This window comes from Eufriesea mexicana, unplaced genomic scaffold (genome assembly GCF_001483705.2).
Source record: "Eufriesea mexicana isolate 0111107269 unplaced genomic scaffold, ASM148370v2 scaffold7923, whole genome shotgun sequence".
Classification (NCBI taxonomy): domain Eukaryota; kingdom Metazoa; phylum Arthropoda; class Insecta; order Hymenoptera; family Apidae; genus Eufriesea; species Eufriesea mexicana.
Window position 1 is genome coordinate 591,533 of NW_016915754.1, and position 12,350 is coordinate 603,882.

Sequence of the window (12,350 nt, forward strand, 5' to 3'; positions counted from 1 at the left end):
ATAGATAGATAGATAGATAGATAGAGAACGAAAGAGAGATAGGAGATATGGTTAAGAGATGTAGATCATAGAATTGCCGCTACTAATTCCTGCGCTAAAGTTCTGGTCTTCGATCCCCGACTCTCTCTCTCTTCGAGGCTACGTCGAAGGGCTCACAAGTATCGTGTAACAAAGTACAAAAAAGACACGAGTCACGCAACGCGGACGCTTCTATAAAGAACGGGGGATGACTGAAGGAGCTTACCGAGAGAAAAGGAACAACAAAATAACTCTTGCTTGCCATTGTGTTCGCACTTCTTTTTTAACTCTTTTCATTTTCTCTCCCTCGTATTTTACTCTCTCGTTTTCCCATTTTCTTGCTAACTTACTTCTCTCTTACCCCTCTATTCCATTATCATGGTTCTGTCTTATTACTCGTTCTCTTTCTCTTTCTTTCTGTCGCTACCGCGCTTCCCTCTTATTCTAGTACCCTCTTTTCTCTTCTTTCCCTTCCGTCTTTTGTATCTTTTCATTTCTCTCACGTTTCCTATCTCTTTTGTTCTTCCGCCTATTTCTCCGGGTTCCTCTACCGCTTAGATTTGCACATTTTTCGAGCTACTCTCTCGCTGTGGTGCGTGAATCAACGTGCCGTTGTAGATGATACTAACGTAACCGAAACGCCCGCACGATATATATGTATATTCCCGAAATCCGCGTTCCTTACCAAACACCACAGACATCTCCGATCATCCCCCAGTCCAGCTTACGTCGCCCGGAGACCCCAACTACGAGCATCTGCACGCTGGGAAACGCAAACCTCGTACACGCAAATTTGTGGACGGTATATGCGATCGAAACGGTATTTGCCCGCATTGTCAAAGCATTGTTTCGCGAACAAAGTTCATCCATACGTATCGATCGGAAAATACAAAGTGTGACGACAGAGCGAGAGAGCTTGAAAGTGGCAGAAAAGGAAACCCATCGATATATCGTTTTCTCCGGCTTCCACAGACGCGCGTTACCTTGTCTAATCTCTCGCGACTTCTCGTTCTTTCGAACGATAAACCATCTCTCCCGTAGGTGGAAAATTCAAAATCGCCTAAAAATTCCACGGCCCGACATTACACAAATTCCTTATCGTTTATCGTCGTTCGAGAACGAAAATGTTGGAGAAAACCCGGTCGCAAGACAAGAGAGGACGAGATTCCTTTCGGTAATTCAAAACCAATGAAACAAACAAACGAAACAAAACGAAAACAAAGAAAAATCACAAGAGACATTGAACCCAATTGACTGACACGTGACACTTTTCCTCTCGTTGGGCCACGTTGTTCCTCGTTTCGACGAAGCGTCGAAAAAGAGAGTCTCGGTCCCGTCGTCTATCGTCCAGGAAGGCTACCGAAGAACTTGGGATACCGGCTGTTACGACAGACGACAAGACGAATGACCGAATGTGAAAACAGAGTCTAAAATTTCAAAATTTCGAGTCCGGTGTTCGCGAAACGTTCTATATTGGCTGTCATCTGTTGCGTGTGTGAGCTCGTGTTGACGCGGTCCCTTGTGTTTTTGGTGGTTGCAGGTGGACTATCGTCACCCCTGCAGCGCGCCTCTACCGCCTCGCCCCACGGGGTCGGGGGTGTGCCGCCTTCGTCCCACGTGTCCTCCCAGCAACCACCGCCGCCGCCCCCAGCAGCAGTTTCCCTCCCACCGCGTTCCACTCCGACACCGTCTTCAGCCACGTCGACGACACCTAGCCTCCTTTTCCCACCTCCTTTACAAAATGTAGAGACCTTCGGCTCCCTCCTCGGTGAAGAGATCGTCGCCAACTGGAGGCGGACGTTGGAGAGGTCCATCATGAATCAACAACAACAACAACAACAACAACAACAACAACAGCAGCAGCAGCAGCAGCAGCAGCAGCAACAGCAGCAACAGCAGCAGCAGCAGCAGCAGCAGCAGCAACATCAGCAGCAACACCAGCAGCATCAACATCCGCAGCACCAACCGCAACATCAGCAGCAGCAGCCGCAGCCGCAGCCGCAGCCGCAGCCGCAGCAGCAACAACAGCAACAGCAGCAGCAACAGCAGCAACCGACGCCGTTAAGTCAGTTGCAGCAACAGCAGCAACAGTTACAGCAAGCTCAACCACTGATCGGTTTACATCCTCCGACGACTAGCAGTAGCCTAAATCATCTTCCATCTCCAACGGATCCATCGTCCAGTTCTAATACGCCAGCCAAGTCGAATACCCCGTTAGGAACCACTTCACTGAGTTGCCTTGACGCCGAAAAAGCGCCGACACCGGTGTCCGGTCACGAAACGCCTGCACCACCGACGCCATCGTCTACCACTGCGTTAACGTCACCACTAAGCTTTCAACCGCCAACGTCGATGATCGATACGACTAGCTCGTCGATTTCCGTTAACGGTGCAAGTATGACTCCCGCCGTTCCGACAGCGCCACCGCCAAAGAGCCCAGCGGACCAGGAATCCTGTCACAACAACAACAACAGTCACCTGACGAACAACAACATCGGAGGTCTAAGTGTGCTGGACACACTGAAGAGTCCGTTTCGGTTCGACGACAGGACGCATCCGTTTCGATTCAGCGACGAGTTCGGGGCTGCCGGAATGGCCGGCAGACTCGGTGAATCGCTTATCCCAAAGGGTGATCCGATGGAGGCTAGGCTGCAAGAGATGCTGCGGTACAACATGGACAAGTACGCCTCGCAGAATCTGGACACATTGCACATAGCCAGGAGGGTCAGGGAGCTGCTGTCGATACACAACATCGGTCAAAGACTGTTTGCCAAGTATGTCCTTGGGCTAAGTCAAGGAACCGTTAGCGAGTTGCTAAGCAAACCGAAGCCGTGGGACAAGCTGACGGAAAAAGGCCGCGACAGCTACCGGAAGATGCACGGCTGGGCATGCGACGAAAACGCTGTAATGCTGCTAAAATCTCTGATACCCAAGAAAGGTGAGTACCGAACACTTTCCAACTGTCTCTCCAATTTTCCCGCCGTTTTTTTTCGACCCACGTACATACATACATACATACATACATATGTCGCTTCTATCGAGCGGTGAAGACCAGACGTCTGCCAGAAGAGACGGGTTTTAGAGATTGTGCGTTCTAATTGTGCATTCTAATCGCTTCCAGAAGAAACGTTTTACATGTGGTACACGCTTCTGGTAATATGGCTAATCGAATTTGCGATCAAAGAAAGCCGGAAGTCGCGGTATTAACCTACCGTCGGATCACTCGTCGCACAGCGGACACGAGTAATAACTTCCGTTTGTTCTTTGATCGTTGGCAACGATCATCATCGACAAGTTTGGCAACGCGATAAAGATAAACGCATGCGTCGTTTATGAATTATCAGAAACAACTACTTTCACCATTCGTTTCTATGCTTAACCTGTCGATGATATTCCACTGCAGATCGATAATCGCTCGTTTCCCCTTCGCCGCTGGCAATTGACCGTTTGATTCCTACAAAATCTTTTCTGCCTCGCACTGCCAATAATCTGTTCTGCCGAACCACTAACCATCAACTGTCAGTTAACTATTTTTCGGCTGTCTAATACGGGTGTTAATGGTATCTCTACTTGGTTTAACTCGATCGTAGAAGGAGACACGTATAACCCCCGAACCGGAGGTCGCTTCCCTCTACATGAAAGCTAGAGAATCAATTGTCGAGGTAGCACATGCGTTGGTGACGTCGTGAGCTTTCGCCCGTCGTTTAGAAACTCTCGAATAGCTGAAAAATTTCTCATCGTTTAAACACCAATTTTCATCGTGTTTAACGAGTGACTGTAGCGGGGTTAAGAATAGCGCCATTTAGTTTTTAAGCCGTCAAACTCGATCTGTACATAGAAAGTACATACAAGTACAATTTTAGTATTAATTTAGTAGCATAGAATTGAAGCATTTTTATTAAGAAGGAATAAGGTGAGCAAGAAGGTATCTCGTGATTTCAAGGTTATATTAGGATACGAACATTTAGCTGTTTCAAGCAACTCCGCATCATAGACATGAACCGCGCAACAGGCTGTTTCGCCTCTGCGTAGTACCACGTGTTGAAACTGAACTGCAATGGACGTTTCCCGCTTAAATAATGCACAACTATGAAATAAAGCATACCCTAATCGATGCAATTGCTCGGAACGGACAAACGATCTATACTTGTTTCGAAAACTATTCTTCTCTACCAAATATCATTTCAAACCTTAGTTTGATTACTGACTAGAAGAAAAGAAGAAAGAAAAGAAGAAAGAAAAGAAGAAAGAAAAGAAGAAAGAAGAGAACAAAGAAAGGAAGAAAGAAGAGAACAAAGAAAGGAAAAGAAAAAGAGAAAAACGAAAATGAGGAAAGGATTGGCGAAGCGATAGCGGAGCAAAATAATGCACTTGGTCAGTAAGTCATCGAGAAATGACTTTCTAAACGTTTCAACGTATTACTGTTATATCTCATAATTAAACTTACTCACAATTACGAGGCGTACGAACTAAACGAATTTCGCGAATTAAAACGCGTAAACGTTATTTCTTTACTTAAATATTCCCATCGATGATTTTCAAAGGAAAATCGTCTGGATTAATCAGAGATATTTTTCAATTTTATTCGAAACTTTGCTTCCGGTGGTTCTATTTCAAATTTAATATTAATTTGTACGATGGAAGTTTGTCACGCGGTTTCCTGTTTAAAGAGACTCGATATAATATCCCCACGCAACATCCTAACTTATCTGTTTCCAGCATTTCGCTGTTCGCTACAATCGTCGCAAGCTGATTAACAATAACCAAATGACGCAATTCCGTTCCATCGAACCACTCGAGAAAAGCAATCGTTATTAGTCGTTTACTTGGACGATTACAGCGTGGAAGACAAAGATTGGTTGCAAGACATCTAAGACGGTAGATGTTACGCAAAACAGTTGGAAGATGACGTTCGATTTCGTCTTTAATAGTCTTAATTCAATTATACAGCCAGTTGGCGCACCACGCTCCACGCTATCGATTGTTTGCTGCGTTTGGCAGCCATATTGTTTAGGCTAATAGCTCTTGGGAGTAGGAAACTGGGGATGACTTCTAGGCAAGGGTGCAATACATAAAGGGTTCCAGGACAGAAAGGAGGATGAGAGAGGGGGACGAAAGGGTCCAAGAGAGAGAGCATAGACGTTCGAGGCCCGCCTGCATTTATAGCAAAAGGTAATTTACACTTTCGCTAGATTGCCGAGGGATCGCGAAATCGTTTCCGATGCATTCTCCTCGCGCGTTCGATGCGATTCCAGCAACTAATTGCTCGCTATCCAGACAAAACGATTAATCGCCACGCGTTTCACCATCGAATTTTAATTATCGATAATGCAAACGATAATTGGAAAATTCGTTTCTTCGCTCATTCTCCGCGCTTCTTTACACCCTCTACTTTTCCCTTTCCTTCCGATCTTTCTACATTTCTATCCGTGTATATACTCTATAGTAGAAATAACCGTTACGTCGAATCCGATAAAGCCATTCCTTCACCGCGCAAATAGCGAAACATGCGTTTTTACGCACCACCACTATCGCCCCTAACCAACCGTTCTAATAAACGATAGTAGCAGAAACTTACCGCGTTACAAATTCTTATTTTTATTCTTCCATAATCTTCTTGCAATTCTTCGCTCGCGTTTAACTCTCGAATTCGTGTGTAATCGTATCTTACAATTAGAATCCTCCCTTCGATCCCGTACACTGTAAAATACGTTTGACACGAAACCAACCGAAACCAACCGAAACCAACCGAAACCGCGAAATGCCTATATGTCCGGAGGAAAACAATGCAAACATTCATTACCTTGCGGGACACGCGTCGAAATCCATGTTCCGTCGTAAAGCATCGCGTTTCGCCGGTGCCCGGCGACATGAATCACTCCGGGATACATGGTCCGTTGTTTTTTTATCGTTACAAGGTCATGTTCGTCGAACCACTGTTCGTCTCACTTATTATACCATCCTCCCCTACTCTATGCTCCGCCGCCCCCCTATCCGTTCCCCCTGTTTTCTGTAAATTATTATTTAATATCGGTGGAAAAGGATGTACAGACGCCATAGTGGCGCATTCGCGTTCAACGCGCGAAATATAAAACGGCCAGACAGGTTGGGGGCAGATCGGAGAAGGGAAAAGGTCGATGCCGACAACGCTGACGTCCTGCATCAATGGATTGTCGGTTTCCGTCGAATTCTCGACAACGATAATCATGTGCATCGCACGGGCAAAAAAGGAAAAAAGGAAAAAAGGAAAAAAGGAAAAAAGAACAGAGAAAAGGATTGCACCGCGTGTGAATGGAAGGGAAGGGAAGAGAGAAGGAAGAAACGATGCGAAAAAAATGGGTGCGAGCAATGTTCCTCCTCCCGACGTGCTGCCAACGGAGAATATTTACTACGTGCTCGGACCTTTCTCGCGTATTTCTTCCACTTCCGTCAATTGCTCATAGCGAACGAACAAATAGCGTTCGATGTTCGCAATCGGTTCAGATTGAACGAGTGATTCTTATTTACGATAGCAAAGACCTTTGAGTTTAGAGACGGGAATATCGCGATAATAGCAAGGAAGATAGAAATTTCTATCTTAAAGATAAACTCTTAAATGGGGAATGTCGATCTTTGGCTTTTTTTTCTTTTTTCTTTTTTTTTTTTTTTAGATGAGAGATGAGAGATGAGAACATAGAGTGACAAGTTTATGGTAAGGTTGACAATTTTTTTTCTAAATATCGCTGAACTTTCTGAAATAAGTATGATGTACCTACGATATAGGTGATAAGTTGATATCGGGATAAGTTGACACTTTACTCATACGTGTGCAACGCGTATGTATATTAGCAGGCGTGAAAGCAAATATTCCACGTTGGCTCTTAAAATAGTTCTATACAAATATGACACGTAAAGAAATTAATTTGTCTCTACATCGCGATATTTCAAAGTAAGCTAACCCTTGTTTCCTTCACTATTTATAACAGTTCTTTTATATCAAAAGTCGTATCTAGAGTTTTTCTATAATGCTGTTGTACGTGGCAATCCTCGACTACTTTCGGTTCTCTATGCCCTCCTCGATCTTTCACGGGAACGTGGCCTAACATTGCATAAAGAAGGCATCTATAAAATATATTATGAAGCGTTGTAAGAAAAAGCGAAGATATGGAAATCATTGAGTAAATTTCAAGTATCGGAATAAGAATGATCACTGAAAATCTCTTCAGTTTAGCGTATAATTACAAGTTCGATTAAACAGACATATCTTTGTTTATCGTTATTATATGATATTAATATAGTTTGATTAACGAAACGTTTACTTTACGAAGTGCGAGTTAATTATTTCGACGTAAGTTATTATCGATATACCTTGCGCACATATTAACATTTTCTTCCTTTACGTTCTATAATATTCTTCTACATCTCCGTTTGTAAAAAGTGGCTAAAAATTCAATTAACACGACATAAGCATAAAGAATATAAAAACTATGAAAATTAGTTAAGTAATATAGTAAATTAGTTAGTAATATGGAAAAACTAAAAACTCAGGTACCCGTCCCAGTTAATTTTCTAAATACTTATGCATCTACGTATTACGCAACCTACGTATATACAAACTTCTAAATGATATCTGTAACTTTTATTTCGTAATTATTCGATATACATCGACGTATGTACTTCGACTTATAAATATATAAAAGAAAAAAGAAAAAAGAAAAGAAAAAAAAAAAACAAACTTCCAAATGAAACTTCTTGAAAAAGAGATTTTCTATAGATATCTTGGAAAAAATTTCGTTTGGACAAAATCCGCGTTCACCAAAATCATTTGCGATGTCGAAATAGTATAAGAAACACGGATGTAGATGACTGTGTCATCGATTTCCCATCGATTTCGCGATACGTTGAAAAGACATGGAGCAGAGAACGAACTCTTTGTGTCACGGACGAGTTGTTGGGCATTTCTCAATTCTACTAACATAATCACGGCACTTTCATCATCACTCGCGATTTATGGGAAAAATCGATGCCTTTATTCCGATTTGAAAAGACGACGTTTCAATAGTAACAAATAAAATCTTGATGAGTTTAATGCAAAGGCTGATACAAAGAATCTTTCCAGTGGTTAGTTCATACACGAGTAAGAACTCCTGTTTCAATTGTAACTAATTGGTTAAACGTTTGCTTGAAACCATACAAATATATTTGTTTGCCTTGTATTTAAAATTGTCTCGTTGTAAGGAACGAACAAGAACGCGATATGATAATGCGTTTACGAAGGTGCAAGAAAAGAGATATGTTCCCATCGAGTAAGTTATTTTATATCATCTTTTTGATCGAGTTCCGTATGATACAGAAAATTCACGACGAAAAATAATTTAAGAATAAATCATTCTGCTTTCGTTCACCAAGATAACAAAGCTACGCATTAAGTAATTCGAGCGATTTAAAAGCACTACGTCGAAACTGGCTTCTCCATAAATAATTTAACGATGCCCTGATCATCGAGAATCATCGTTCCGGATAACGGGAAATAAGGACAAAGTAAATTGTTCCATTAGTTATCGTTGTTGTTGTTGTTGTTAGCATTAATATTATTATTATTATTATTATTACTATTACGCACCGGAAAAATTTCGCCAACTGTACTAAGCCTGTGGATAAATACGTCCAAATTTTGGCTCATTCTTCAGCCACCGTTTATTATCCTTCGTGAACGGTGCAATACAATTGATCCAAGCAAGGCTAGCTAGTCCAAGAGCATCATACCGCGAGATTACCGTAATAGAAGAACATAGTTGGTATCGGTCCAATACTGTTTGTCCATAGATTTTGCTTTCCCTCTTTCGGTTACACCTGAGTATTTGTTTATTTCACGGCCAGATTTGCACAAATGAATCGTTCGTGTAAAATAACATTCTTTGAGCAACATTCGCGGGCATAAATTGGCGATGATCACAGGAAAGAGGATATTTAAACGCATAAAGCATGACGAAAGATATAGTTGAGAGTAGACTACATTTTACCCGCGAAGGTCAAACTTCGGTAAATTATAAAAACGTACAAAAATCGCAAAAGTCGTGGAAACTAAGTTAAAGAATACGAACTAACGTTTAAATGTCGACGTACAAAGATAAAGATTAAACAATTCGTCTCTTTAGATTTTAATTCATAACGTAGCTCGTTAAAAAAAAGACACGCAATACTTTACCACGGTAATAATAATTTCTATGAAAAACAATTAAATTATCGGTTCGTCGATTATTCGTTTTATTTCCATTTCCGCATCGATGTCGATCCATTATCCAGTCGGTTTCAGTTCAGACAGCGTTCGCTGCTCTAACTATCTGAAATCACTGGATTTCTTTTTAATTTGGTTACCCTTTGGAGCGTATTCCGTTTATCGAAACGCGGATGTGCATCATCGCCACGGACATGGGACTCTAAATGTGCGATTATAATTTTAAAGTTGTTCTACTGCGCGGCTCGAAATATGCTTGTTATTTCCTCTTCACCGCGAGATCGGATAAACAAATGTAACGTAAAATACAGAGAACCGGTGCATGGAGTCTTTGATTTTTAAATCAACGATCGCACTTGCGATCGAATGGGGAATGCCTGGTTAAAAGACGATCAAATATTTTGCAAATAAGTATCGGTGAATTCCGATTTGAACAGTAATCAAAATTTCCAATTATTTTCCGCTTATTCTATATAAAATTGGGAAATATTCCAGATCAACGTCTCTTTTATTTATGCTTTTATTTCCTTCCTCCCCTTCTCCCCTTTTCTTCTTTTTTCTCCTTTCTTTTTTATCGTGCAAAGCGATTCCCTTAATTTCGTAAATGAAATTTGCAAACATCAAATTTTCGATACGTGGTTTCGTTACAAAGAATAATCTTCCCTCTAGCGATAATAGTATCGTAGCGAAACGCGTTTTAATATAAATATGAATTAGTTAACAAAAGTTTTGTTGAAAGGCATATATTTTGCTAACTGCATGTATAAAACTGTAAATAAAGACTTTTAATATTATTATATTTCGAACATCGAAAATCGTCGTTGTTGGTTAACTTTGACACTTTATATCATCGTTAATCATCGGTTCCTCTTCGCTTAATCAAACGAAACAAAAATGTTGGTTATAATCACGAAAAGTACAGAGCTCTTCTGAAAATGAAATAAATAATAACCTAACTAATTGCGTGTATCATCGTTTTTGTCATGTATTTAAGAACGATGTATAACGATGCATATTCTTTGATGCATGATTAAAAGGAAATGGATCAGGAAGAGCAATTTAAAACACATTTTAACATCTTAGAAAGAACGTATCGATGCTTTCAAAAATTCTTTTATAAAATTCACGATAAACGTATTACGTATTGTAGAAGGAACAGACGACATACCGTAAAACCGTTCATTGTACGGAATCATAGTTGAAGCAAGTAATTAACGCTCGATCACAACCGTTCGTTGACCCAATCCGGCAAAGATAGCGTTATCAGTGCGCGATTGCGATTTCGAAATCCGACTGCGTAGGAGTTGGCTACGAACGAAAGAGTTAAAAGTACCACGCGCCATAGCTCGTCGATAAATCGGACCCCTGACCATAATCGAAGCCACGAGTTTCGCGTGAAATCGTTATCGAAAATCGTTCGCGTTTCACCCGCGCGCTTTCTAATCAGTTTTCAGTCGGTTTAAATTTCACGAGTACACAATACCAACGACACGATCATCTTTTTCTTTCTTTTTCTTTTTTCTAATCGCACGCTTTAATTCGTTAATTGCGTGAAAGCATCGAGTGCGGACCGTTACTAGATCGAACGATCGCTGCCGGCTTGTTCGGAATCGCGAACGATTTATCGTTGAAAACCCCGTCTTTTCTCTAATTAAGTGCTGCTTCGAAATAAATCTCGCGTTAACAGCCAACGATTCAATCGAAATGAAAATTTGGAAAAATTCCAAGTCGATACCGGTTTAAAAATTTGTAAATTTCTTGCAATTGCGGTCAGTTGTAAACTCGTCTGGTTCTAGAAAAACATCGATACTCGAGTTACTATTTCGATTAGTCGATAGCAGCGAAAGTTTCGTGTTCGTATTAACATGGTGAAATTAGCAAGGTATATTTTGCAAAAAAAATTCCAATCAATTATTCTCGTTCCAAAAATTTCATTCGTCGATTTATTTACGCTACTATAATATTTATCGTGCTTCTTCTATTGAATTAGCCCGAAGAATTTCATTGTCGTTCTACGTATTTCGTTAATCCAACATGCATACTGTCCATCCTATGGATCGTTAGGTATGATTTTTCAAGTACTTGCGATAATCTGATAAAAAAATCTCTTCGACAGACGTTACTCTGTTTTTGAGTTCTATGCAATTGAAAAAAAAAAAACTTTTTCATATGTTTCATTTAAATGTTGAATGTCAAATTCGTTTTTTCAAATAGCACTTTGCATTTCTGATCTAACATTATTGTAACCTATATCTAACCGAATTCAACGACCTAGCATATCATAACATTCGCATGATCTTGAAGGCAAAGAAATGTGAAAATTGCAAGACAAAATGATAATCACCATGAATGGGTGATAATAATTCGTGTTTCTTATTAATACTCGAAATTACATTCGCATCTGAAACCTCGAGTAAACGTTGTATTACTAGAAACTTATCAAAGAACTTATCTACGAACTGTGGACAATTCGCAAGAAAGGAAAAATGTAAATCTAATCTATGACAGCTTAGTTTAGCACTTTACAGACGGGCCACGTAGTTTGAAGAACATTGGTTGGGCATTTATCGTCCTATTAAGCAATAACCAAGCGGTCAGCAGGATCCTCGTCATCTATAGTTAATAGTTTAAATAAGAAAATTTCGTGATACAAAATCAGTGGAACAGAGCATGCAATTATCAAATCCCTGTAAGATAATAAAATCTCTATGATCTTCCGCCGTAGCACGATAAGATTGATTCTTGTTCCTTCGCAATTGTAAATAGTTTATTTAATACACTTTACTATTACCACTCACACTTGGTCACTCGTCGCATGAGTTCACCATACATTTCTAGCCTCGTGGATAATAAAATCTCATAAAAATGGAAATGAATGAGTTATACTTTTATTCGGATAATCAGAAATCGCGTCTCCCGAATCTTAAATTCTTAATGAATTTCTATTTTGCATGTATTTTATGCTTATAGAACGGACTGTACATGCAACGAATGTGTGTTCCTCCGATACCTTCGTATCGAATCGAGATAGTCTAATCTCATCTATGCGTCAGTACTTAGTTACGAAAGTAGTCGAAAAGAAAAAATTCAGAAGGAAGAATTTTATCGCTTACTT

The 12,350-nt window shown here is 40.5% G+C and overlaps 1 protein-coding gene across 1 annotated transcript in view; it reads left to right on the forward strand.

The window, feature by feature from the left end:
• Window positions 1–12,350, forward strand: part of cut (homeobox protein, cut) — a 152,735-nt gene that overhangs the window by 125,798 nt on the left and 14,587 nt on the right. Inside the window, 3 exon segments of the mRNA XM_017907413.1 lie at window positions 1,559–1,840; window positions 1,843–1,904; window positions 2,089–2,956. Coding sequence (XP_017762902.1) covers window positions 1,559–1,840; window positions 1,843–1,904; window positions 2,089–2,956 — 1,212 coding nt within the window.